Raw genomic sequence first — 27806 nt, forward strand, 5'->3', positions numbered from 1 at the left:
GGCCAACCAGCCTCCCGCTAGCCGGCCGGGCGCCTTACCGAGTCAGACCACTGGGAGGCTGGGGGAGCCGGGTTGGGCGAGGAGGCGAGCGAGATGGGGGAGCTCTTATTTTGACAGGGGCCTCTCCGGGCTCTGGTATGAAGGCAGAAGGAGGCAGCCAGAGAGCCCCGATGCTTATTCAGGCTGGGGAGCGGAGCCGAGTGGAGGGGCGCGCGAGGCTCCGGCAGCGCAGGGGAGCCCGGGGAGGCGGCGGCGAGCGGCGGAGCCAGTGGCCGGACATGCCCCGGACTCGGGGCCGCTGCACCACCGCCGCCGCCCGGAGCCAGCCGGCCGGACACCCGCACGCCTGGGTCCCCCGGCGCCGCGCCGCCCGGGGGCTGCGACCCGGACCCTCCGCGTCCGACCAACAATAAGCGCCCAGACAGACCCCTCCCCGCCCCGCGCCCGCCTTCCCCGCGGGCCTCGGGGAAAGTGAAAGGAGGAGGCGAAGGAAGGAAGGAAGGAAGGAAGGGAGGAGGAGCAGGAGCCGGAGCCGTGAGGTTGGGGCCGAGACCCCAGCCCCGAGCCCCGAGCCGGGCGGGTGCGCGCGCTCTCCCGCCGCTGCCCGGCACCCACGACCATGCTCCGCGGTTGGGAGGCAGGAACCCAGGCTCCCAGCGACCCCCGGATACCCACTCCCGGGCCGGGCTGGTATTGAGATCAAGGCGTCCAGGATCAAAAGATCACCACCTGCCCGCCTTCCTCCGCACCTCCAACTGGCGAGCAGGAGGACCCCAATCCACCCACCGACCCTGACCTGGTCATGGCGTCCAACTCCGGCCTGGCGTGAGGACCCCCGACCCGCGCGAGGTGAGGGGTGGGCTGGGACGGAGGGCGAAAAGTCATGCCAGGCCAGCTGAGGCGCGAGGAGGGAGATCCAGTTCGAACTGGGGAGGAGGGACACAGTTTGATTGTCTTTGGCCCTCTGGCACGCACCCTCAAGCTGTATAAGGGGTGGGAGACGCCCCCAGGGTTAGCGGAGGCTACTCTTGGGTCCCCAATCAGGTTGGCAGCCCCAGAGCACAGGGGGGAGGGCTTAGGGGCAGCCAGGGGACCCTGCCACCCTAGCGCAGAGAACAAGGCCGGCCTTGGGCCAGCTGGAGCAGCAACCCTGCCCTGGGGGCTTCTGGGAGTTGTAGTCCCCCTCTCAGGCTCGCCAACCCCTTGGGTCTCAGCCCCCAGCACTCCTCTCCTGGCTGATAGGAGCCTCCGGAAGGAGGTGCACTGGGATTGGAGATTGCTGGGGGTCCCCCTCTGCCCCCAAGCACTGTCTAGGAGCAGCAGGGGCTGTGACTAGAGAAGTCTCCCCAAGACTCAGTGGTGTGGGCTTGGTTGGGGGGTGGGGCAGTCACACAGTTCCTTGGAGGTGTCTCTGCACAGGCTCAGAGGAGATGGCCCCTGCCTTGGTCCCGAGAGCTCTTGGGAGAGTAATGTGAGGAAGAGAAGGGAGGCTTAGGGCTTCTTGCTTGGCTGGAGTATGCCCTGTCCCAGGGCTGTTGGAATTTGGTTTCAGGGGACACTGAGGTCCTCTTAGGAGCTGAGAGGGAGGGTGTCCCTGACGGTCAGGGAGTTTGGAGGGTGTCTCTCTGGAGCAGGGAAGCCAGGATCAGCTTCTGTCTGTCTGTCCAGCTTCCTTCCTTCCGGGTTTTTCTGACACCCCCTCCTCCCTCCTCCTCCTGTTTGTCTGCTGCTTGGGGTGCGGGTCTGTGTCTGTGTCTGGGGGGGCCTCTGCTGCATGGAGGAAAAGTGTTATTCTGGGAGAGGTGAGCGGGGCATGTGATTGGGCCCTGGGAAAGGGGCTTGGAGGCCCCCTTGATCTTTGGCCTTGGTTTCCTGTTTTACCTAGGAAAGCTGTCTTCACACAGTGTCTGCTGTAACCCTGCTGATGTCTCTGGAGGAGGGCAGCTCTCTGAATAAGACCTGCAGGGTGGGTGGGCTTCCGCTTCCCTTGCTCTCCCCCGGCCTCAGCCTCTCCAAGGATCAGCCACTTCTTCTGGGCTGGGGCTGCCTGGCTTGTCTGCTGCCCCCCAGCACTGGCTTGGCTGCCTTCTCTAGGTCAGGACCGCGATTTCATGGCCCCAGGGGAAGAGCATGTTCAGGCCCTGTCTTTCTGGTATCAGCTCTGAGGCGCCTGCTGCTAGAAGCCTCAGGACAGGATGAGAATGGGAGAGAAAGGTAAGGAGCAGGGAGGTCTGGTATCAGGACGGAAGGTGCTGCCCTCCCTCAGCTGATCAGGCTCCTTGGCCTTAGAGCACCAGGCCTGGAAGATCAGCCTTCTGGCCACTTCCCTCTGGAGGTTCTCTGCTGACCTGTGTTGCTCCAGATTGGGGTGGGGCAAGGGCTAATGTTGGGGAGCACTCTCTACTGAAGGAGAGAATATATATAGTCTTGGATCCAGAGTAACCCCTGTGTTTGGGCTAGCAGGGCCCTCACGCTGGACACGGCTTCTGGAGGGCCATATGGAGACTCACAGTGAGTCTCCAGGTACTGAGGTTGAGGGTCCAGGTGGGAAGAGATGACAGAGTCCCGGAGAGGGACTAGTGTTTGTGATCACAACAGTGATGATGTGGGACCTAGTGAACTTGGCTTTTTGAGTCTGTGTTGGGCACTCATGCTTTCTTTGGATAGTTTCTGCCTCCCAGTTTCTGGGTACGTGAATTAAACAGGAGCCCTGGGCTGGGGACTCAACTTCCATGAACAGGCAGGGCAATAGCCTTCTGGGCACAGGCCTAGTGGGTGGCAGTGTCGACTCAGCAAGGCTGGAATGCCTGGCACCTGCTTTAGATTAAAGGAGATGCCTGCAAAGGGGGCTGCCTGCCTGCAGGGGGAGGGGCTGGGATGGAGCTCCGTGGAGCCCAGGAGTTGGGTGGAAGGAAAGGACCAGGGTTGCAGGCAGCTCTGGCAGGAGTGGAGGGAGCCACCCAGAACAGCAGCCCCACCTCCAGGGAGTCTAAGGCGGGAACTGGGGGCCCTCCACACGGCCTCTGGCGCCACAGGCTGCCACTCTGTCCCAGCGCCCTGGGGGGGCAGCTGCGGGGAGCCAGGGTGTCTGGGTGTCCAGTCTGCTCAGGACTGGAAGAGGCTTCCAAGGAGGGGGGGTGTGCTTTGGGGTTCTCCTTGGCCTGATGCCACGTTGACTCTTCTAGGGGCTCCTGGGTTGCTGGTAGTGAGGCACCCCAAGAGCCTGGGCACCCAGGGGTGCCGGAAAACAGCACCCTTTCCCAGTGCCAGGAGCCCTGGGCTCTGCTAGGTTGCCGACTTGTGGGGGAGGGGGCAGAGGGGATGACACCGTGGGAAAGTGGGCAGCCGTGGGAGCCAAGCGGGTACAGGCTGGGTGCCGCGGGCAGGGAGCCTCTGCCAGGCCTGCTCTCCCCGGGGTGGGGCTGGTTGTTCCAGGGACTGGCTCAACCTGTTGAGCGCCTGGCTGCTCTAACCTGGCATCTGTGTCCCTGCCTGCCAGCCCCACCGGCTGCCCACCTGCAGCCACACTGTGGGGGCTGCCCCCGAGGATCTGGGGCCAGAAGGCTCTGACAGGCCAAAGGGCCAGTCAGGGCTCCTCCAGAGGCTCTTTCAGGGTGTGCCGAGTTTCCCCAGGTCCTACTCTCTAACTCTTAGAGCCGGGGCTGAAGCCAGTTGGAGGGCCAGGTAGCCAGAGGCTAGGAGCAAAGGGGCTAGGTGAAGAAAGCCACAGCGCTGGATCTGCTGCTGGTCACTCAGGCCGCCCTGAAGGCAGCCTGGAGTTACCGCCTGGAATTTCCTCCGCTGGGTGCCAGGGCCGGGCCTCCAGATCCCACCCCCAGCCTGGCCTGACCTCCCCTCCTTGGGAGAGACTTTCCCTGGGGGTTGGGGGAGGGGCTGTAAGGACATTCTGGTGCCCTGGGAGGAGAGGGGTGACTTCCTGGGTGTGGGGGTCTGTAGTACTGTGTCAGCCACCTAAATAAGGGCTGGCCCTCCCCATGGAGAGGAGGAAGCTCCGGGTTCCCTGGGAGATGTCCCCCATCCTGACCTGAGTGTGTGTGTGGGGGGGCCTGGGTCCCAGGGAGGGTCCCTGACCCGCTGCAGGCCCTTGCTGTCCTCCCACACTCTCTGCCCCGTAGCTTGAGGCCTGCCTCGGGGCTCTGCTAGCCAGCAGCCAAGGGGAACCAGCTGCCACTCTGCGGGGAGAAGGTGGCCACCACCGCCCCCAGGTAGGGGGAGGGGCCAGGCAGTCTCCCCTGCCCGCCTTCCAACTTCTCTAGTCCGCGCCTTCCAACTTCTCTAGTCCGCGGCTGGAGCAGAGGCCTCCCCTCCTCCGCCTCCTTTCCGCCCCGGGCCCTCCCTGCTGGGCCCTGGCCACCTGCCCCTCCTAACCTTGGTGTCCCCAGGGGCCGGGATGCCCTCTGTCCAAGTCCCTCCTCCCACAGGCTGGTGGCCCTGTGCTGGCCTGTCTTCCCCTCCCCCCACCCCCAGCCTCAACTGAGAATGGCCCTGAATCCAGCATTTCCAGCATTTCGAAACCAGGATTGTTTTGAAATCCCTGAGCACTTCTCCACCCTCCTCTGACTCCCCTCCTCCCCACTAGCCCAGAATTTAGTGCTCTAATCTGGCTTCATGCTGTGCATTGCCTGGGTGTGTGTGAGAGAGAGAGAGAAAGAGAGTTTGTGCTAGCACATGGCCATGTGCATACTACTCAGTGTCTCTGTGTGTGTGCATAGTATATTCCAATGTGGGTCTACCTTCTGTCAGCAGTTCTGTGACCGGCCGACGTCATTTGTGTTTCCTGGGCCCCCTTGGGCTTTCTCTATGAGTGTGGGCACTTCTGTGGGTCTGAGGGAGTCAGTTTTGGAGAGTTTGTGTTATTTTAAAGAGGTATCTTGGATGTGTGTGTTTGGGGGTTGTGTCCGTTTCTCTCTCAAGTACACGTGTCAGAGTATCTGAGAAGTGTGTGTGCCCGGGGTTGTGTCTTTGATGCATGTGTGTGTGCACACGCGCACACTCTGTGTGCTCTGTTCCCGCCTCTTTCCTCCTCCCTTGGAACATGTCTGGGGGTGTAGCCACAGGTCTCCCGATGGCTCCCTGGGACATGAAGTCCTCTGTCCTTTGAAAGGGAGGTTTCCTGGAGGAAGGCCAAGGCTTCTGGCAGTTCTGTGGTCCTTGGAGAGAAAGTGCGCAGTGGGGAGACTTTGGGATAAACTGTCCCCAGGGCTGGACTCTCCTCCTCTGCCGTCCCCAGACACCCGGCATCTCAAGGGGTCTGATGCTCCCAGTCCATCCTCTTCTTGTCCTGGTGCTGTCGTAGGGGCTGTGACAGGGAGGCCCAGTGCTCTTCAGAAAGGCATGGGGGAAGGGACTTAACCCCCCGCCCCTGGGGTGGCTTGCTTCATTGGAGACAAGAAACAGCCAGCCTCACCAGACCTGGGAGCTTTCAGAAAAGTTGACTTAGCTAGTTAGGGGCAGACAAAACAAGACACTCATGTTTCCAGCCTGAGCAGAAGACAGAGGGGCCTGGTCTCTTGGGGGGTTATACCACCCCAAAAATATGAAACATTGGCTGTGGGGCCAGCTGCCATTGTAGCCTTGACCCTGAGAAGTCCTTCTTGTTCTACAGTCCTTTATCGTGTTCTACAGGATGAGGGGTTGTTAGGGGGAGCTTTCTTTCCTTCCTTCTTCTTTTTTTTTTTTTTTTTGCCAAAGCTAAAATTGTGATGGTCATGTCTGCATGGGACACAGGCACTTGGAATCCTGATGCCTCGCTATGACTCAGTTTCCCATCCTGGGACCTCAGGCTATAATTGACGACTTTCTTCTAGAACCACTTGTAGCAAGTCAGTGAAGAAGAAGGGGGCTGGGGCAGGGGCTGGTTGTCGGAGTCTAGGGCCTAAGGAGACAGCAGCAGAGGTGGGCAGAGAGAGAAGCTGTCTCCTTCTAACCCCCCTTCCCATGGCCTCTGGTCCCAGGACCCGGCGGGAGGAGGGGAGGGGTAAAGGCACAGGTTGGTACAGTGCTCAGTGACCCAGCAGGGGGAGGGCCTTGGCAAGGAATCTTCAGTTTGTTTCTCAATCTCTGTCTCTGAGACCTGCGCATGCACGTCACTGCAGACACCTTCAGGAGATGAGCCCAGAAAAGTCACCCAGGTGATGGTAGGACAGGGTGGTACCAGATGGAGACAGGTGGTACCATGTTCTGGCAGGCATGTTATGCTTGCCCCCTAGAATGGGCAGTTGGGCCCAGCACGAGGTTCCCTCCCCAGTTCCCCTGTCCTGGGCCTGGGCACACCACAGGCTGGAGAGGGTTAAGTCTGGTTGGCAGGGACAGCGCCCCCCCCCCCCACCCAGTGCAGTGAGAGAGAGAGGGAGGGGTAGTTAGCAGCTTGCTCTAGTTGGCTTCTTTCCCAGAATTCTTCGGAAAAGAACTCCCCTTTGACCCCCAGTACAAACTGAGCCGAGCCACCAGCCTCCCTCCCGCCTGCCTGCCTGTGGGAGCTTCACCCGGCCCCCTCCTACTGAACTGCTATGCCCGATTCTCTCCCTCCAGGCCCTCCCAGCTAGGCCCAGTCCCCAGGACTTGAGTCTTCCGGAGACAAGGGAGACCACACAGGGACAGAGGACCCACACCATTCTTTTCCCTGACACAGGATAACCCCGGGGTGGTGGGTGCTGGAAGCTGGGGTCCTCAGGCCTCTCATCCATCCCTCTACCCGAGTCCTCAGGCCAGGACGTAGGAGTCCTGCCCACCCCACCCCCGACCCTGGGGCTGAGCCCTAAGGCATCTCCAGGGCCTTCTCCTTTCCTGCTTCCAGGGGAGGGAGGGGGAGCCGTGCGGTGGGGCGGCTGGGTCAGGCCTGGCTCCCGGCCAATCCACAGAAGTCGTGGAGGGGGGGTGGTGTCCGAGTAGCTCAGGGACTTCCTGGAGCTACAAGCCTGTCTGTGTACATGCTTAGTGGTGTGCGTGCTGGGGGTGGGGCTGGGGTTCTGGGAGGAGCAGGGGTAGAGATTGCTGGCCCGGGGCTTCGAGCTGTGACCCTCTCTCCACAGGGAGCCCCAGCCCCGACCGCACCCTTGAGCCCGAGCCCGACACGCGTTATCCCGAGGTGAGAGGTCCGTGTGCTTGTGTGTTCTCACACCCTCCGCGCTCAGCTCTGCCTGCCTCTGCCGGAGCCTCCTGCTTGGCTTTTTGTCTTGGGCGCCCTCCTCCTGGCTCTCTGCCCCTACTTCTCCTTTCATTCTCCTCCCCCAGAGGAGGGGGTGCTGACAGCTTACAACCTGGGACCCAGTGGGGACGGGGGCGGGGCCCTGGCAGGAAGGGTTAAAGCGCCGACCGCAGCTCCAGTGAAAGTCCCAGCCGGGGTGGGCGGTGGGGAGCCCCAGCCCAGTCACCCCTGGAGGGCAAGGTATGGTTTCTTTCCTGGTCATCCCAAGCGCCTGCTACCCTCTGCCTGCTGGCTTTGGCCTCAGCTGGCTGAGTCAAAGCCAGGGTGGCCACCAGCCACGGTAATGTGGTTTCTGTCCTGACCCCTAGACACACACGCGCGCACGCGCACGCATGCACGCACGCAGGCACACGCACACTTTCTCCCTACTGCCACCCCACCCCCTCCTTGCCCCCTCCCTCCCTCCCTCCCCTCCTTCCCTCCCTCCCCTCCTTCCTTACTTAGCAACAACTCCCTGAATTCACAACAAACACGCCTGTAGAATCCCAGACTGGGGAAAGCTGGAGAAAGTACAGGACTGGGAGGAGGCACTTCTAGACTGTCCTCAGGAGGAGGGCTTCGAATCCCCCCACCCTCCCTGTTGGAGGCAACCACCCGCCAGGGACTGGGAGGAAAGAGGTCCTGCTTCCAATCAGGCAATGAAAACACTTGGGGGCAGCGGCCAGGTGTGGCCGAGAGGGTGGGGGGCAGGGCTGAGACTCCACCCATCACTAGTGGAGTCCCACTTGACCTTTGACCCCACCTGCAAAGTGGGAGGGGCCACAGACTCCTGCCTCTGGGCCTCTCAGCAGGGGCCTGTGCTATTGTCATGGTAACTTGCTGGGCTCCCTCCCCAGACTCTTAGGGACCAGGATGGGTGACGGGTGACGGGTTGGGGGTGGGCGGGGCTGGGGTGGCCCAAGAACTTTACTCTCAGAGCCCCAGCGGGCCAGGCACCTGTGTTGAGGGGGCGGGGAGTTGTGGCCTCTCTTTGATCTTGTCCCTGGGTAGGAACTGTGGCCTCTGGCTAGGACCTGGTGCGCATCAGGTTTGGAGGGAGTCTGGAATGAGGGAGTGAGGCACCATTCTTTCGTCAGAGCACAGAGGGCTGCTGCCAGGGCGAACTTGTATTGTGAAATGGTTAAGAGCAAATGGCTGGAGTATCTGGGTGCAAATCCTGACTCTTCTAAGTTTGGACTATCTGCCTTAGGCAGTTATTCAGTGTCCCTGTGCCTCGGTTTTCTTATCTGTAAAGTGGGGATAAGAGACTTTTCTTGTAGAGTACTAAATTAGAGAATTAAATTAGATAATGCCTGTGATTAGCAGCTTGATGTTACAGGGTAAATGCTCAATAAATATTAGAGATTTTCCTAATTATTATTAGTCATAGGAACTCCTGATCCTCCCAGAGGCTTTAGCAAGGGAGATGGGGGTGGGGAAGAAACAGCCTTTCCAGTGCTTGAGACTCCTAGATTATAATACCCTTCCAGACCCACCTTCTTGCTGCCTCAGTTTCCCCACTGCTGGTGCTGGCAGGCATCATGATTGCAAGCTTGGGAAATAGCTGTGGGCCTACAGAAGGGTCTGAGGGCTTAGGGCCTGCCTACCTCCCCATCGCCCAGCACTTCTCAGGGCTGAACCCCTCCTCCCGCAGGCTATTAGCTCAGATCAGCTTCAACACCCCTCCCACCATCCCATCTCCTGCTGCTCTGTTCCTTTACCAGGCTGAACAGCCATTAAGACACTCTGTCCTTCAGTGGCTTAAATGGCTGCCTCCTCTCTTTCCTGGCCTAAGGGGTCTGGGATCTTCCTTAGGGAGAAGAGTAGCAAGGAGGAGCTGTGACATGGATGGCAGCTGTCAGGCTTGCCTTGGGGCCCAGGGTCTACTGGATTCCCTGTACCCTGCCTGGGCATTTTCCCTGAATGTGGCAGGGCAATGCCAAGGTCTGTGATATGTGTAGAAGCCCAGACAGGCAGGCCCAGCACCTGCCGCACACAGATGGGCAGGAAGTCCATCCTGAAGCCCAGAGGAGGGCTGGGGTCATATCGGCATCCAGAGGACACCCCCGGAACCCTTTCCTCTGCTGCATGGGTACATGTGGGCAGGGCTGAGAAACGTTCTGTTTCGACCCTGTGTGCCCTGGGGCAGGTCAGGGGAGAATGCTGAGTGACTCTGGGTGAGCAATGCTCCCAAAGGCCCTGGGATGACAGCAGGATGATTGACGGGCTAAGGCTTGGGAACTTCTGGGTGAGGATCCCAGGACAGGGTAGCAGGCATGCCGGCCAGGAGGGAAACTCTACAGACACTTGGTTTGGTCTTCTCAGGAGTAAAAGTGATCAGATGTGGCAGAGTGCCTGGGATTCCAGGACTCCTGGGGACCTGCTCTGGCCTGGTACTAAGGGGGTTGGGCTGGAGCCCCTGGCTCTACTCACCACTTCTTTCTGGGAACAGAGGGATCTCCTCCCTTCCATGGGCCTGGGAGTGAGGCATCAGTGTTGGCCTGAGCCATGCCTGACTGCTGGGCCGGCCATGCTGCCTTTGCCCAGCCCCTGGGGCCTGTTCCTTGGGCAGGCTGGGGCTATTTTTGGGATCGGGCTGGGGCTCTGGGGCTGGTTTCAGATGTTCCAATGTGAACAGGAGAAAATGGGAACAGATGGCTGGAGGGTTCCAATCAGGGGGTCCTGCTGGGAGCAGGTTATTTTTAGGGCCTTGTTAACCCTTTGGGGGCTATGGAGCCACCCCAAGAGGGACAGCCCTCTCTAGCTGAGAAGAGGATAGGTCTTCTCTCTGGACCTCTACTTTCAGAACTGTGTGTCCCAGTTGCTCTTCTTACCTTCTCAGACCCTCCACTCTTTAAAGAGGCCCATGGCAAGAAAGTAGGCTCCTGCTTCCTCCCAGCCTAGACCCTGCAGGGAGACTGCCAAGGGGTGGGGGTGGCTGGTGGAGGGGATGTGGCCACTGTTGAAAGGAAACTCCCCTTTGCTTTTCTCCTGCTGTCTCCTGAGACAGCCCTATGGCTAAGAGAGTGGATAACTGCTCTCTGGATTCATGCTCTGGGTTTGAATGTTGATAAACCCAGTGAGGCCCAGAGGAGTCCTCGCCGGGGGACCTGACCTCTGTGAGGACAGAGGAGGAGCCAAGTTTTTATACTTGATACCACTGAGATGATGCCTGTGGGCCCAATGTCTTGAAAGTCACTCAGTCATATCCGACTTTTTGTGACCCTATCAACTATAGCCTGCCAGGCTCCTCTGTTCACGGAGTTCTCCAGGCAAGAATACCGGAGTGGGTAATCATTCCCTTCTGCAGGGGATCATCCTAACCCAAGGATCGAACCCAGGTCTCCTGCATTGCAGCCAGATCCTTTATCGAATGAGCTATTAAGAGCAAATCTCTCGACCGTGCCCATCTTTACCAAATGCCCATGGATTTGGGTGCCACGTAGGAGATAAATAAGGGGGCATCATGGCCCAAGGTGGTTTGTTGAGGGCCATGTCACAGGCATTCTGTTGGCTAGTTTCGCTATTAGCATCTCACTTGATATACTGAGCCTCATTTTGCAGATGAGGAAACTGAGGCTCTAAGGGCTGAAGGGACGGATAAAGTCCTGTCATTCAGAGGGGGTGGGATGTGATTGGCAACCTTGTCAGCCTGACTACAAGCCCACTGCTCATTCCACTGCATCACTCATACTGCCTGCTGTGTCCTGGCCCCAGAGGGCAGCTAGGCTGCCAGGGCTGGGCCTCCTCCGGGAGCTGAGCATAGGAACTGAGGCCTGGGGGCAGGGGACCCTGCCTGTCACCACTCTCACAATCCCCTAAGCCCTTCTGGCCTGAGGGTGCCAGGACTGACACCAGAAACCCCATTTGGCCTTCCTGTCTTCCCTGCAGGAGGATCACAGGCATACATCCTGTCTCGTCAGCCCCCACCCCCACCCCGTCCTGGTCCACATGCCCCTGCTTCCTGTAGGGTCATGGCAGTCTGGATGGCAACGTGGGCAGAGCTGGAGGGCTCTCCAGGTGCTGCCGGTGCCAGGAGTCTGGGCCCGGCCGGCGAGGTGAGGGCTGGGAGGATGTCTGTCGCTGGCAGCACCTGGGGAGAGAGCCGGCGGGCAGGCGGGCTCTGGGTGAGGTCCCGCCCCTGGTGCGCTGCCTGTGCCAGCAGCCTGCCCGCACTCCGCAACTCCCACAATGGCCCCATTGTTCCCAGCCGCCAGGCAGTTTGGAGGAGGTTCCTGGGCCACCCCTAACCACCCCCCCAAAAAAGGGTCCGATTAACCCCTTGGAGGATAGAGGCCAGGTGAGGGTCCCCAAGGAGCTACCCTGTCCATTCCTCTCTTCTGGGGATCCGGGCTGGGGATGCCACCTCCTACCACGTGTCCGCAGCAACAGGGCACCTGGAGAGCCCGGGGTCCCCCACAGGGGAGGGAGTAGCCCCTAGACCCTCTCCCACCCCCATGGTGGTGCAGGTGCCAGGGGGCAGGAAGTGCCAGAGGGGTGGCAGGCGGAGACCAGATATATTTGGGCTGGTGGGGCTAATTCCAGCCACCACCTCCTGCCCTACTGGCTCCTGAGCGCCTTTCCTTCCTGTGAAACCAGAGCTGGGTTGGGCCTAGCTCAGGATTTCGGTGGATTTAAAGAGGCAGCACCCTCCCTGGCAGCCCGGCTTCCTCTCCCCCTCCCCAGGTGGGGTCTGGGGCCGAGAGAAGGCTGGAGAGCCTCTGCCCCTCCCTTGCCCCGGGCTAACCCCTGGCCCTTGCCCCCGCTGGGGTACCAGGCTTTTGGCACTCCTTTCTCCCAGAGCTTTGAGCGGGTGGGGTGGGCGGGGGTGGGCTGTGGTTTCCTGTGTTGGCTGTTTGTGCCTGGCCCAGAGTGCCCGCCGCCTGCCTGGGCTTCCTGCCCTGTCTTGTTTCCTTGTGCCCCCCACCTCCTCCCCCGCCTCCCCCCTGGGGGAGGGAGCAGCCAGGGATTGGGCAGTAGCCTTTGGGGGCACCCCATGCCAGGCTATGACTGCTTCTTGAGGCCTGGCCACAGGGGCCCTGGCTACCAGAGCCAAGTGAGGCGACCTCCAGCTTGTCTAGGCAATGCTACTTAGCCTGATGGTCCCCACAAGGGCAGAATCCACCCCTCACCCCTGAAGCACCCTTCAAAGACCCCAGACTGGAGGGTCTGGGGCCAGGAATTTCCATGTCCCAGAAGGGCTGGGGTTGCCAGACATCACCCTGGGGCTGCAGGTGGGGTAGGGCTGGAAACTCCCAGACAAAAATGGTTGATTTGCATGGTCTCCTTTGGCAGGAGGTGGGGGGAAGTGGGGAGAGCTGCTAGGAACCAGGGTGAGGGGAAGGCCCCCCAACCCTGGAAGTCCCCACACAGAGGGTCCCCAGCAACACCTTGGTTCTTGAGCAGATTTCCTGCTGGGTGAGGAATCCTTGACCTCCCCACCCCGCTGAGTCACCACCTCAGGAAGAGGAAGTGACCTGAGTGATACAGGAGAGCTTCTAGGGACCCTGGAGAAAGGGGACTCAGGACCTCGTTGTCTTGGGGGCTGCCTCTCCCTAGGTCAGTGGCGGAGGATCCCACGCCTAATACTCCCGGCAGGTCTCTATTGTTTCCAGCCACACAGGGTTCCTAGCTGCCCATTTCCTCTCTAGGGGTGTCTGCCCACTGCCTATGGAAGCATGGACCCTCCAAGCAGTGTTCTCAGTGCCTCTTTGTGGTGGTTTTGAGCTGGGCTTTCAGACCGGTGTGCTGGTAGGCAAATCAAGCTGAGGCTCCCAAGTTGGGAGCCACTGAACAGAGGCAAGTGTGCTATATGTGGCAGTTCTGTGCTGAGCAGGGAGCTGGCCTGTCCCACCTGGAGGCCCTGGGCATCCATCAAAGCCTTCCTGATCTCCCTCCCCCAGCTGAGGTCAGGTCCACTTTGACCCTTAGGTCACTGCTTCTTACCCTCCCCCCCCCCGCCCCCACCTGCCCCCCAACCTTGCACCAGGAGGGCAAGATCTCAGGCAGGCTTTGTTTCAGCAGCCTCCTGGGCTCCATTCTCATGGGTCTGCTCCGGGCCCTTCACTCAGGTGACTGGTACCTGCTCCCTGTTTGTGAGCATGTCACTGATCCTCACCCCACCCCATCCCCTAAGAGGAGTCCAGGTCTGTGTTTGCAGAGCTGCATCCCTTTCACCCGTCTCAGGGGGCTCCTGGCCTGGTGCCAAAAAGCCCCCCTCACTTTGTTTGTTCATTCCTGCCTCCATCCCCAGGGCTTTCCAGGTCTCTTCCGGGGACTCTAAATATATAGAGAAGGAGGGTCTCTGTGATCTGGCGAGGGTTGCTGAGGGGCAAAAGGGGGAGGTGTGAGATGGGAAAGTCCTGACTCATCTGTACTTGACTCAGCTCGTCCTGCTGGGTGGGAGCGAGGGGGTGGAGTTCTAGAGGGGAGGGCGACTGGAAGATTCTTCTGGAGAGGAGCATTGGCCCCACTAGGTACCCTGGACACGATGAATTTTCTAACAGCCCCTTCCCAAGTTACTAAATGCCCCAATATTTGAAGCTGTAAACAGAGGAAAGTGGGTAGCCTTTGCCCTGCTGGAAGCCCATCTGTCTGATGCAGGCACAAAGTGTCATGACTGGAGGGGAGGACACTGCGGTGTAGGGGAAACACCGGGGAATAGGGTCTTGGTAGGCCCCTGTAATGGTCATGCGACCCATGGGCCTCTGACTTCCTTCTCCCAGATCTCAGTTTCCTCATTGTGAAATGGTGATAGAAATACTGCCGTCGCAGGTGGTTGGTAGTTTTGAGGATCAGCGAGGTGGGGAAAGGGGAAGCCTGGGACACTTGTCAGTCATGGGCCTGCCCCTAAGCCCAGGTGCCCTCCGGCTCTTCCCACCTCACCTCTTCCCCGGCGTGATGCAAGCCTGGGGACTGGCCGCTGGCTTCTGTTCAGCCAGGCCTGGAACCTGAGGAATCTTCTGCTGAGAAGGCCAGTGTGCCTGGGGTTAAGTTAGGGTGAGACTCCCACAGGGTCCCTGGTGTGGCCCCCTCCCCGCCCCCCAGGCCCCAGGCCGGCCTGCAGCAGCCCGCCAGGGAATGTGCCCCGGTGTCTGGCTGGGCCTGTCACCAGGACGGAGCTCCCGGCCCAAGGCTCCTCCCCTCCCCCACTCCTTCCTGGGATCTGCGGGAGGGGCGAGGGGACAGGACCGGGGGCAGTCGGGTGAGGCTTCCGTGTTTGTATAAGTCTGTTGGTTGGTGTATCTCTGGCCCCGTGTGTGTTTCTTTGTCACTACCGGGCTCAGCTCTCAATGGCTCCCTTGTTGTCGGGCCTCAGTCTTTTCATCTGTTCAATGAGTCGACGCGCCCCCTCTCTGCCTCTGGCCGCCTCTGGAAACGTGCGCCCCCGGCTATTTCTGCGCTCCTGCTTCGGCCAGCGCCTCCCTAGCGGTCCCGCACACCTCCGCGGGCCGGCGTTTGAGCGCGCCTCTAGTTTCCTGGGCTCCGTGCGTGTCTTTGTCTCCCCGTCCACGTGTGCGCTGCGAGTGTGTGTGTGTGTGTGTGAATCCAGAGTTCGGGTGCTGGTGGGTCCCCGGGGCTCCTGCCTGGCGGCGTCCGGCGCAGAGATGAACCTGGGCCCCGCCGTGGCGCGCGCCCGGCCCCTCGCCGCACTTGGCCGTGGGTCTGTCGGGGAGGCGCGTGCTGGGCCGGGAGAGGCACGCTGCAGCCCTGCCCGTGGCCCGCTCCCCGGCTCGCTGGCTCTGTCGCTCGCTCGCTCTGCCTCTGCACTCGGGCTCTGCCGGAGGGGGCGGGGTGGGGTGCCGGGGCGGGGGGAGGGGAGGCTCCTGCATTCTTGCGGTCGGGGAGGAATCTGAGCCAGCGTTACTGGTCTCCAGAAGAGCCCAGCTGCAGCCCCGAGGCCCCGCCAGGCCTCTCGCTGCCCGCCCGGGCCTGCTGGGATGGGCACAGGCTAGGCCTCGAGCTGGAGGCGGGGCATCGCCCCCACCCCCGGCCCCCTTCCCGCCCTGGCGCCCGGGGGCAGGGCGCAGCACTGGGGCGGCGCCAGGGGTTCCCCCGCCCCCCTCCCCCGGGTGAGGGGCGTGCCTGGGGGGGCGGGAGCCCCCCCCCACCCCCCGCCTCCGGGGCCTGACAGACCTCTCAGCCGCCCCACGCGGGCACCTTGGCAACCTATCTTTTTAGTGAATTCTGCCCCTGCGGCCCCGGGGGCCTTGCTAGAGACTGCAAGCTCCCTGAGGGTAAGGTGCGGGAGGGATGGATTCAGACCCCGACCTGGAATCCTTCCCGGCCGTTCCCACCCTACCCTGTCCAGTACCCTAGTCCCAGGGCTGCTGGGTCCTCCCGTTTCCCCTCCCCTCCTTGCACCCCCTCCCCAAGTCACAAGTTTTCTCTTTGGGGCTTGTTGCTGCAGTCCCTGCTCCAGCACCGAGTACCTGGCTGGGCCCTGGGCACGCACAGGGGCCGTAGCCCCACTGTGTGTGGGAGCCATGAGGATCCTGGCTAACAAGACAAGGTGTGTGGGTGTCGTGGAGGGCGGGATGTGTGTGTGGAGTGAGGGGAAAGGGTGGGCTCAGTGTTGATGGGGCTGAACCGTGCAGGCTTGGAGAGCAAGCCCCCACCTCCGCCCCCGGGTACCTGGCTTCCCGGCCACCGGTGGGCTAATGGGGGTCAGAATCGGAAGGCAGGAGCCCACAGCTTTAGCGCCTGAGCCCAGGGGACAGAAGGGAATGGCAAGCGGCTAAGCCTGCTGTTCTAGTCCCTTCCAGTCCTTTCCTCTTAAAAACGGTTTGAGCAGACCCCCGCTGGCCCCGCTGTCGGGTCCGCTGGCGCCCTCTGGCCTCGGTCTAGCTGGGGGTGGGAACTGGAGGGGCGGTGCCTGCCTCCCTCCCCTTCCCCGGGAGAAGCCGGCAGACAGGGCCAGGCGGCAGCAGCAGGACAGCAGAGCTGAAATAAATCTGAGCTGGTGTGGAATGAGGGGGGATAAATATCCTCTCCCGTGATGTGATCTTTCCAGCGGCTATTAATAGGTCTCCGGGGAGGGGGAGGCCGTGGGGGGAGCGGGCTGGAGCTTAAAGGGCCCGCAGCCTAGGCTGCAGGAATCCTTGGCTTCAGTCTGCTCCACACACCAGTCCCCTCCCCCTTTCCTCTTGCTCCTGCCTGCCGGCCAGACCTGCTGGTGCACCCTCTAAAGGCATTGCCCTCCTGCCCTGGGGAGCTGTCTGGACCAGTGGGCACCGCAATCTGGTGTGCTTTCTCCCACTTCCCCAAGGGGAAATGGGGCTGGGCCAGAAGCAGTGATTCCCAGGTCCTGGGTTCCTTCCCTGCTGGTGTTGGGACACATGGAAGTTGAGGTTGGGGGGCCTAGGAAGGAGTGTGAAGACAGCAAACCCTTGAAGAGAGAATGCTTAAGAGTTGGCCGGGTGCTAGTGGAGGGGGTTGCCATGGAGGCTTGCAGTCTGATGGATGCTGGGGCTTAGGGGCCGGGTTGGATTCAGCCAACATAAGGCCTGGGTTTTCATTTGGGGACTGGAGGGTGAAGGGGATTGGCCCTTCTTCATTCCCCAAGTGGAGAAGGGCATGAGCCCTTGTCTGAGGAGCCATGGAGGGAGATAGGGGATAGCTGGTGGTCCTAAGATGCCACTCAGCTCCCACCTCCCCAACTGTTAGGTGAGCCAGAATGGGGTTATTAAAATCCAGGCCTGCTACACCCCTGGCACTGCGATTAACTTTTCATGTCTCTTCCACCTCCCAGGTTACCCCACCCCAGGAGGAGAGAAGCTCCAGGGAGCCCGCCGCTGTCCCCCCGCGGCCACTGCCCCCCTGCCCCAGCCAAGCCAATGCACCCAGAAAATAAGTTGACCAATCATGGCAAGACAGGGAATGGCGGGGCCCAATCTCAGCACCAGAATGTGAACCAAGGACCCACCTGCAACCTGGGCTCGAAGGGCGTGGGGGCGGGGAACCATGGGGCCAAGGCCAACCAGATCTCACCTAGCAACTCAAGTCTGAAGAACCCCCAGGCAGGGGTACCCCCTTTCAGCTCGCTCAAGGGCAAGGTGAAGAGGGAGCGGAGCGTGTCTGTGGACTCCGGAGAGCAGCGAGAGGCTGGGACCCCATCCCTGGATTCAGAGGCCAAAGGTACCACATTTCCTGATCCCTAAGACCCCAGCATCGTCCATCGTCCTAGACACACAAAGGCTGGGAGAGCATCTTTCCGCACCCCTGGCCTAATCCTCACTTGCCATTCCTCTCCAGCACTTATGCAGGGGCAGCCTCTTTCTCTATCCTCCCCACCCCCATTATGCCCATTCTCACCCATCTGCTCATTCTCAGGACTGGGTGGAGATGTCTCATCCTTAGGGCCACACAGGGTGATGGGGCCTCTCCTCAGGCCTCTCTTGCTTTCCCACCGTAGCCCCCAGAGGGGGAACAGGAGGTGCTCTGGGGTGAGGCACAGACCCACACACCTCCCAGGAACCTCCTGGTGTTCCAGCTGGTGGGAGCAGGCACTGGGGCCTGGAAGAGTAGCAGCAGCTTCCCCCTCCCCCCCCCCCAGCCCTAATTAGAACCAGTTGTGGTTGGGGATTACGTTGGGCTTGGTGCTGGGTGGGGGAGGGGAGACAGGCAGCAGGGCTGTAGAGAGAAATCAGAAACAAATGGTGTTGTGGTGGGGGTCAAGGGCTGGCAAAGTGCCCACTGTGGCCTTGGCAGTGCCCACTGGGCACTGGGGCATCTGGGGGAATGGGCTTGGGGAGGCCCCAGGTGTGGGAGGACGGGCCCTCCTGGGGACTCGCTCACTCACTCTGACCCCTGCCTGCCTGCCTGGGCAGAGGTGGCACCCCGGAGTAAGCGGCGCTGTGTGCTGGAGCGGAAGCAGCCGTACAGCGGGGACGAATGGTGCTCAGGCCCAGACAGCGAGGAGGACGACAAGCCCCTTGGGGCCGCCCACAGTGAGTGCCCATGCTGCCAGGATGCTGTGCCTCATGGTGTCCCTGGGGAACAGTTGCCCTGAGGGAGCCTCCTCTCTTCACCTAGGGCTTTCGAGGACCCAGGCTGGGCCAAAAGGAGCAAGGGATCAGGAGCCTGGGCTCCTCCTCTCCCATCTCCCATTTCTGACTCAGTCCCTCCCGGCACTGACAGTTCAATCCCTACCTTCCAGGTGCTCAGTAGCCCCCTGTCCTTAGGGACCTGGGTGGGGTAGGTGGAACCTTAGATGGCCTCTCAAGCCACACTGGGAGGCCTCCTTCCGTGAATTCCTGGCCTCTGCTGCCACCTACTGGTCAGTAGAGGAAGGGCAGTGAGGGTTCAGCATCCCTGGGAGCTGGACAGCTGGCTGGACCCTGCAAAACTGTGCGGAAGAAGCCTGGGTGTGAGCTGACATTGACTGTGTCTCTGGTGCCCTTCCCTAACCTCTAATTGATTTCTGGAGTGCATCACCAAGACGAAGAGTGAGTGTGGGTGGGCACCCACCTCTCTCATTCTTGCACAGATCAGCATATATTTGGGCCTTGCACAAGTGATGGGGGAGAACCAGACATACTCCTGCCCTTGGGAAGCCTGTACATATTGATCTGATGCTTTTCCTCCAAGCTTGCATCTGTGTGTGGGGAGAAACAACTCAATGCCTAAGAAACTAGTCAGAGAATATTACACTGAACTTTTCCAAGGCTGCGACTGTAGAAAGGAAGAAGAGAAATTATGCCGGACACTTTGCTACTTTGTTTTATTTAATTCTGATAACAGTACTGTGAGGTAGGTGTTATTAGGAAGCAAAAGAGGAGACAGACTCAGCAGATGTTTTTAGAAGGAGCAGATCATGTCTGTGGAGATGGTGTTTGGGATCAGACACAGCCTGTGCAGCTGGCCGGCACTTTAAACATCACCTGGTCCCAGCATCCCCGACCCCTCAGGGGACTGACTGGTGGTTCACAAACCCTGGCCAAAGCCTTAAGTGGTAGATGGGGGTAGACACTGCTTCCCAGGACAGACCCTCCTCGGTTCATTTTTACAACTAGACTGTACCATCGTAGAAGCATGAAGACACAGGGAAATCAAAGAGGTGGCTAATATCCCATACTGAGTACCAAGGCAATGTTTTAGTTACACTGACATTAGATTCTTGAAGAGTTCTTAATGGCAGCGCAGTATAATGTACAAGTTAAGAGCACAGACTCTGCAATCAGACGCCCCTTGGTTTATATCCTGGATCTTCTACTTATCATTTGTATAAGTTTGGGAAAGGGCCTCAGTTTCCTCATCTGTAAAAATTATATTTCCCTCTTAGGGTTGTTATGAGGAGTCAATGAGTTGATACATGCAACACACTTAAAACAGTGTTAGCTTTTTTGTTGTTATCATTGTATTAGAAGTTTTCATATTGAAATAAAGCCCGGGGACGTCCCAGTGGTTAGGACTCTGCACTTCCAACGCAGGAGGCACAGGTTTGATCCCTGGTCGGGAAACTAAGATCCCACATGCTACGTGGCACAGCCGAAAAAACAAAGAAAGAATAAAACAAAGCCTGCCTCTCTCCCTATAGCTTTTCCCCAGGAGTCCCAATTCTGTGTGTTGAATATGCACCTTCTTCTCCAGGGCAGTCCTCACACATTGAGGTTGGCTCTCAAGCCCCCTAACACCCCAAACTTTTGGCTCTATGTAAAATTGGAGGGACAGGGTCCAGTTCAGGGCCGTTATGAGTTAGGAGAGTCAGAGCAGATTTCTGCAAGGAGAGGAGCCTGCCTCTAAGCCGTGGGAAAGTGGCTACTTCCCTGGTTCAAGGGAGTCCACTTGGAATAGTAAGTCCTGGCGCTGTCGGAGGGCTACATGTTGACTGGTGGCAAAGGGCCCACCCACTCACTAGACCCAGTAATGACCAATTGAAGTGAAAGTCTCTCAGTCGTGCCTGACTCTTTGTGACCCCATGGACTGGTCCATGGAATTCTCCAGGCCAGAATACTGGAGTGGGTAGCCTTTCCCTTCTCCAGGGGGTCTTCCCAACCCAGGGATTGAACCCAGGTCTCCCACATTGCAGGTGGATTCTTTACCGGCTGAGCCACAAGGGAAGCAGTAATGACCAAGTGTAGATATCTTTTCTAGGCTAGGACTTCCTGTCAAGCTGGTGACCGTGGATGAAAACCTCCGTTAGTGCTGTGGGTGGCCAGTCCACTGCAGGGAATGAACCCAGTGTGTCAGGCATTTGTAACTTTCTTTTCTCCAGTTTTTTTAGTTTGTGACACAGTTGTGAATTTGCTGTAAAAATAGATTTCTTTGACCAGCTCCTCACCACTCCTGCCGGACTAGAGTTTAGTGTTTCCATTTTACAGATGAAGGAATGACGCCTTGAGGAAGTATCTTGTTGATATGGTTGCCGGTCAGTTAGTGGTAAGGCTAGGATGAACACCATTCAGCTTTTGGACCATCAGTTGTACAAGCTCATTGCCTGCTTCCCTTATCTGGCCAGCGTGCGTGCACACATACCCACACCCGCTGCACAGACCACAGTGAGCAGCCGGAGCCGAGCCAAGCGCAGGGCTCTGCACTGCCTTTCTGTCACCTTTGGGGAGTAGTGTCACCCTTCTGAGGCTGTTTCCTCCTCTCTCGAGTGGACTGCACCGACTCCTTCCTCCCAGGGTGTGACGATGGTAAGGTAGAGTCACTTCCAGAGGCGTAGTCAGGGCTCCAGGCACGTGCGGGCCTGTGGGTTTCCGTCTCCTCTCTGTGTGGTCCACACAGTTGCCGTCCTTGTCAAAGACTGGGCTTGGGCAAGTTTCTGAAAGCTAGACTGGAGAAAATGCCAGATTGTGGCACCAGATGACCCTGTGGGCACGAGCCTGTCTATCCCTGGGCATCTCTGGGATGGGACAGTAGGGCGTGGACTCCCTTCTGGCTCTCCTCTCTAAACCTGGGCCTTTTCGCTTTCCTCTCTTGTGCAGATTGTAATGTAGCAGACCCAGCCATGGCGGCCCCACAGCTGGGTCCCGGCCAAGCCCCGCAACTGCCCCTCAGTGAGAGCAGCGCGCCAGGCCCTCCGCATGGGGCCCCGCCCGGCCTCCGGCCTGACGCCCCCGGGGGCGGAGGCGGGGGTGTCCCCGGAAAGCCCCCCTCCCAGTTTGTGTATGTCTTCACCACCCACCTGGCCAACACGTAAGTGCCCCCAGCCATTGTTTGCCCAGCACCCCTCAGCCTGGGGTCCTGACTGCCTGCAGGGGGCCAGGGCTGGCTAGGGCTGGGATGGGTGAGGTGGAGGGCTCCCTCCTGCTCATCACTCTGAGCTGGTTGTGCCCGACCCTCCTGTGCAGGGCTGCGGAGGCTGTGCTACAGGGCCGAGCCGACTCCATCCTCGCCTACCACCAGCAGAACGTGCCGCGGGCCAAGCTGGACCAGGTGAGTGTGTCGCCTGGTCCGGGCACGGGGCTCCATGAGCAGTGGACCGGCCACTGCATCCGCTGACCCATCTCATGGGTCTGTCTTTGTCCTCTTGCAGGCCCCCAAAGTGCCACCCACCCCGGAACCGCTACCCCTGAGCACGCCATCAGCAGGCACCCCTCAGACCCAGCCTCCTCCTCTGCCGCCACCGCCACCCCCAGCTCCGGGCAGTGCCCCCCCTGCTCTGCCTTCTGAGGGGCCTCCTGAGGACGCCAATCAGGACCTGACGCCCAACTCGGTGGGAGCTGCCAGCACGGGTGGCGGAACTGGGGGGACCCACCCCAACACCCCTACAGCTTCCACCACCAACAACCCACTGCCTCCTGGAGGAGACCCCAGCAGCGCCCCCGGCCCCGCCCTGCTCGGGGAGGCCCCCACCGGAAATGGGCAGCGGAGCCTGGTGGGCTCAGAGGGCCTATCCAAGGAGCAGCTGGAGCACCGGGAGCGCTCCCTCCAGACGCTTCGAGACATTGAGCGGTTACTGCTCCGCAGCGGGGAGACTGAGCCCTTCCTCAAGGGGCCCCCCGGAGGAGCGAGTGAGGGGGGACCACCAGCACCAGCCCCTCCCGCGCCCCAGCAGCCACCCACGGCCCCGCCTAGTGGGCTGAAGAAATATGAGGAGCCCTTGCAGTCCATGATTTCACAGACTCAGAGCCTCGGGGGCCCCCCGCTGGAGCATGAAGTGCCGGGGCACCCCCCGGGTGGGGACGTAGGGCAGATGAACGTGATGATGCAGAGGCTGGGCCAGGACAGCCTGACCCCCGAGCAGGTGGCCTGGCGCAAGCTTCAGGAAGAGTACTATGAGGAAAAACGGAGGAAGGAGGAGCAGATCGGGCTGCACGGGGGCCGCTCGCTGCAGGACATGATGGGCATGGGGGGCATGATGGTGAGGGGGCCGCCACCCCCCTACCACAGCAAGCCAGGGGATCAGTGGCCCCCTGGGATGGGCGCCCAGCTGCGGGGGCCCATGGACGTCCAAGATCCCATGCAGGTCCGGGCCGGACCCCCCTTCCCTGGCCCCCGTTTCCCAGGCAACCAGATGCAGCGGATGCCAGGGTTTGGGGGCATGCAGGGTATGCCCATGGAGGTACCCATGAATGCCATGCAGAGGCCTGTGAGGCCAGGCATGGGCTGGACCGAAGACTTGCCCCCTATGGGGGGACCCGGCAATTTTGCCCAGAACGCTGTGCCCTACCCAGGTGGGCAGGGTGAAGCGGAGCGGTTTATGACCCCTCGGGTTCGTGAGGAGCTGCTGCGGCACCAGCTGCTGGAGAAGCGGTCGATGGGGATGCAGCGGCCCCTGGGCATGGCCGGCAGTGGCATGGGGCAGGGCATGGAGGTGGAGCGGATGATGCAGGCGCACCGGCAGATGGATCCGGCCATGTTCCCTGGGCAAATGGCTGGCGGCGAGGGCCTGGCGGGCACTCCCATGGGCATGGAGTTTGCCGGAGGTCGGGGCCTCCTGAGCCCCCCCATGGGGCAGTCTGGGCTGAGGGAGGTGGACCCGCCCATGGGGCCCGGCAACCTCAACATGAACATGAACGTGAACATGAACATGAACATGAACCTGAACGTGCAGATGACCCCGCAGCAGCAGATGCTGATGTCGCAGAAGATGCGGGGCCCTGGGGACATGATGGGGCCGCAGGGCCTCAGTCCCGAGGAGATGGCCCGGGTGCGGGCCCAGAACAGTGGTGGAATGATGGGAGGCCCGCAGAAGATGCTTATGCCCTCGCAGTTTCCTAGCCAAGGCCAGCAGGGATTCTCCGGGGGCCAGGGACCCTACCAAGCCATGCCCCAGGACATGGGCAACACTCAAGACATGTTCAGCCCTGACCAGAGCTCAATGCCCATGGGAAACGTGGGTACCACCCGGCTTAGTCACATGCCCCTGCCTCCTGCGTCCAATCCTCCGGGCTCTGTGCATTCAGCCCCAAACCGGGGGCTGGGCAGACGGCCTTCAGACCTCACCATCAGTATTAATCAGATGGGCTCGCCGGGCATGGGGCACCTGAAGTCGCCCACCCTCAGCCAGGTACACTCACCCATGGTCACCTCGCCCTCTGCCAACCTCAAGTCCCCCCAGACTCCCTCACAGATGGTGCCCTTGCCTTCGGCCAACCCGCCAGGACCTCTCAAGTCGCCCCAGGTCCTCAGCTCCTCCCTCAGTGTCCGTTCGCCCACTGGCTCGCCCAGCAGGCTCAAGTCTCCCTCCATGGCGGTGCCTTCTCCAGGCTGGGTCGCCTCACCCAAGACAGCCATGCCCAGCCCTGGAGTCCCCCAGAACAAGCAGCCGCCTCTGAACCTGAGCTCTTCCACCACCCTGGGCAACATGGAACAGGGTGAGTCAATGGGGCTGGGCAGGTGGGCCCTGGACTTGCCTCCCAGGTGGGTGTGTTCTTGCCTGGCTGGGGTGTGTGTGTATGAGTTAAGGGGTCTGTGCCGGGGCCCGGAGGCGGGACGGCTCTGCTGGAGGAGCAGCCACTGGCCCCCATGTGTGAGCTTCCATGGGGAGCACCGTGTTCATTGGGCAGGGATTTCGAGGGGAGTTTGTCATATTTAGGATCTTTCTGTTCAGAGCCCTGAGGCTACAGGAACTGCCTGGAGATGGGTGGGCTGTAGGGATCATGGGGGAACCTGAATTGACGGGCCATCTGTGCCTGAGAGTCAGGTGGAGGTCTGGGAGCTGACCTCTTCCCAAAGCCCCAGTGCGAGCGGCCAAACTCACCCCGGCCTCCCGTCACCCCCGCCGCTCTCTCTGTCTCCCCACTTCTGCAGGTGCCCTCCCGCCCAGCGGCCCCCGGAGCAGCTCCTCAGCGCCCCCCGCTAACCCCCCCAGCGGCCTCGGGAACCCCAGCCTGCCGTTTACGTCCTCCCCAGACCCCACGCCCTCCCAGAACCCCCTGTCTCTGATGATGTCCCAGATGTCCAAGTACGCCATGCCCAGCTCCACCCCGCTCTACCACAATGCCATCAAGACCATCGCCACCTCAGACGACGAGCTGCTGCCAGACCGGCCCCTGCTGCCCCCGCCGGCACCGCCACAGGGCTCTGGGCCAGGTGCAAGGACAGGGAGGGGGTCCCCGGGAGAAGGGCCCACACGGGCTCTGGGAGGGTGAAGAGTGGCTGTGGCCAGCGAGAGCCCCTGCAGTCACGCTGGCTTTTTTTGTGCTTCCAAGGGACCCTGGGCGTTGGGGGTTGTGATGTCCTGGGACACAGTTCCCACTGGTCATTCAATGAAACCAAGCCCAGCTCACTGGAGTGGTCTTTCCAGCATCTACTGATGTGTCCCTGGGTAACAGGGCCAGAGCTTGGGTCTCTTGGCTTCTCACCTAAATGCCTCGGGTCCCTGTCCTCGCAGCTAGGGCAGGCCAGTGATGAAAGCCGTCACCCCTGGCACCAGCCTGGTTGGGGCATGGAGAAAGGACTGAGTTCTGCAGCCTGCGCCAGCTGTGTGCACACGGTTCCTGACCCCCGTTTCTCTTTCCCCTCAGGAATCAGCAATAACCAGCCCAACCAGATGCACCTGAACTCAGCTGCTGCCCAGAGCCCAATGGGCATGAACCTGCCAGGCCAGCAGCCCCTGTCCCATGAGCCCCCACCTGCCATGCTGCCCTCCCCCACCCCTCTGGGCTCCAACATTCCACTGCACCCCAACGCACAGGGGACAGGAGGGCCCCCTCAGAACTCGATGATGATGGCTCCAGGGGGCCCAGACTCCCTGAGTGCCCCCTGCGGCCCGGTGCCCAGCTCCTCCCAGATGATGCCCTTCCCTCCTCGGCTGCAGCAGCCCCACGGTGCCATGACCCCTGGTGGGGGCGGGGGCGGGGGCCCTGGCCTGCAGCAGCACTACCCCTCAGGCATGGCCCTGCCCCCAGAGGACCTGCCCAGCCAGCCGCCAGGCCCCATGCCCCCCCAGCAGCACATGATGGGCAAAAGCATGGCCAGCCGCATGGGCGACGCGTACCCCCCGGGCGTGCTCCCCGGGGTGGCATCAGTGCTGAATGACCCCGAGCTGAGCGAGGTGATCCGGCCCACCCCGACGGGGATCCCCGAGTTCGACTTGTCCAGGATCATCCCCTCGGAGAAGCCAAGCAGCACCCTCCAGTACTTCCCCAAGAGCGAGAGCCACCCCCCCAAGGCCCAGCCCCCCAATCTGCATCTCATGAACCTGCAGAACATGATGGCGGAGCAGACCCCCTCCCGGCCCCCCAACCTCCCGGGCCAGCAGGGTGTCCAACGGGGGCTCAACATGTCCATGTGCCACCCTGGACAGATGTCCTTGCTGGGCAGGACAGGCATGCCCCCGCAGCAGGGCATGGTGCCCCACGGCCTGCACCAGGGGGTCATGTCCCCCCCGCAGGGCCTCATGACCCAGCAGAATTTCATGCTGATGAAGCAGCGGGGCGTGGGGGGTGAGGTCTACAGCCAGCCCCCCCACATGCTCTCCCCACAGGGCTCTCTCCTGGGTCCCCCGCCCCAGCAGAACCTCATGGTGTCCCACCCCCTGCGGCAGCGCAGTGTGTCTCTGGACAACCAGATGGGCTACCTCCCGGCCCCGGGCGGCATGGCCAACCTGCCTTTCTAGCAGGCCCGGCAAGGGGCTGGAGCTGGGGCCATGTTGCAAATATGATAACCTTAAAAAAAGTTTCTTCCCCTCCAGTGTTGGGATGGCCTGGGTCAAGGGGTGGGGTGGAGGGGGCTTGTGTGGGGAGCGGCATTTGTGGAAACCAGATGTGCTGGCAGCTTAGGGAGAAGTGGCAGAGTGGGGTGGGGGATCGGGGGGGTGGGTTTGGTTCCATTTTGGCCGCCAGGACCGCCGCTCCCCTTCTCCTCCCGAGTCCTCTGGAGCCTCTCCTGTTTCTCTGCACCCACCCTCTTCAGCTTTGCTGTCCGAGTCCTGTGTCCCTGTATCCCTGTATCGAATCCTTGGCCGGATTGGAAGGAGAGAAGTCTCCCCGTCCTCTGTTTCCCCATCCCACTGCTCTCTCCTCTTGGCGCTTCACTTTCCTCCTCTTGGTTTCTCTGCCCTCCTCCACCCCGTCTTTTTCCTTCTGTCTTCTGCCTCAGTTCCTCTCCCTGCTGTGGCTGACCCCCTCTCCCACCCCAACCTGCAGGCGGCTGGCCAGGTGGGCAGGCGCCAGCTGTAGCTGTAAATAGAGCGCTGCGCTTTTGTGCCGGTTTGTGCGTGTGCTGTATTTCTGTGTTTGATAGAAGTCACTCAGAAAAAAAAAAGGATAAAAGAAACCCTCCCCGCGCCCCGCACCCCCGCCCCTTCAAATGATTGCCCCTTCCATTTCCCCTGGACCCAGGGGCACGCAGTCTGACACACCTACCCGCTGCAGGGCAGTGTCTCTGGGTCCAGAAAGGATACCATTCCCGTGCCCTCCTCCAGCGGTGAAATGACATAGCTGCCACCCCCACACCTAAACTGAGGTCAGACCACCTTAGGCTTCCACCTGGTGGGCCCCAGCAGGGCTGAGGCCTCCCAGGGCGGCAGCCTGTCTGCTGCTGAGCGATTCAGGAGCGCGCGTGCAAGTGCACGCGTGTCTGCCCCACACAGGCGACATGGGGGCCCTGGCTTCCCAGCTGTGGCTGTCTGGTGTCCCCTGCTGCTACATCTTAAGCCAGAACTTGAAGTCCTTGGTCCCCAGTCTGGGCTGAAGGAAAGAAGGATGAGGCGGAGGCTGAGTGGGAGGCCCCCCGGCGTGGAGGGGGCCATGAGGGTCCCCTGCCTGCTGCAGTGGCTCCGGGCCAGGTAGCCCCCAGGGCCCCAACTCTTTCCCCAGGCTGCCACCTACTTCCTATCACCAGAGGAGGAAGGAAAAGGGTTAGGCCCAGTCAGTCTCCCTCCCTCCACCTGCTGAGGACAGAGTAGAGAAAGTGTTTGGCTCAGAGCAGGGCCTCTGCGTCTCTGCCTCCTCCGCGGTTCACTGGCACGGTCCCTCTGCCCAGAGCTCGGGGCTCCCTGCCCGCCCAGGCACAGCCACTGCCTTCCAGTCAGCCCCGGGCCCTTTCCCAGAAGAGCTCCCTCCTCCTCTGGTCAGAGCTGAAGCCATACACAGTTGGGTGTTTTGCCCCCACCTTGGCCCCAGGAGTAAAACACTTCTCCTTTTCTCACTTCCTTTCTTGCCTTGTGAGGTGGCGGGGCAGTTCCCTGGCTGAGGCCTTCCGT

At 60.9% G+C, this 27806-nt stretch overlaps 1 protein-coding gene across 5 annotated transcripts; it reads left to right on the plus strand.

The window, feature by feature from the left end:
• Positions 1-137: 137 nt before the first annotated feature.
• Positions 138-26906, plus strand: BCL9L (BCL9 like). 5 transcript variants are annotated; one of them, XM_070384107.1, is made up of 10 exons: positions 138-849; positions 7053-7115; positions 15618-15719; positions 16959-17344; positions 18037-18156; positions 21139-21349; positions 21505-21589; positions 21690-23973; positions 24410-24691; positions 25126-26906. In XM_070384107.1, the coding sequence occupies exons 3-10, from the start codon at positions 15694-15696 to the stop codon at positions 26217-26219; spliced, it is 4488 nt and encodes a 1495-aa protein (XP_070240208.1). In that variant the 5' UTR covers positions 138-849; positions 7053-7115; positions 15618-15693; the 3' UTR covers positions 26220-26906. The 5 variants fall into 5 exon arrangements, with proteins under 5 accessions (XP_070240208.1, XP_070240207.1, XP_070240210.1 ...); XM_070384106.1 differs by having other exon boundaries at positions 7053-7108; XM_070384109.1 differs by lacking the exon at positions 15618-15719 and having other exon boundaries at positions 7053-7108.
• The last annotated feature ends 900 nt before the right edge of the window (positions 26907-27806 follow it).

The sequence above is a fragment of the Bos mutus genome, chromosome 15, assembly GCF_027580195.1.
Source record: "Bos mutus isolate GX-2022 chromosome 15, NWIPB_WYAK_1.1, whole genome shotgun sequence".
NCBI classification, from domain to species: domain Eukaryota; kingdom Metazoa; phylum Chordata; class Mammalia; order Artiodactyla; family Bovidae; genus Bos; species Bos mutus.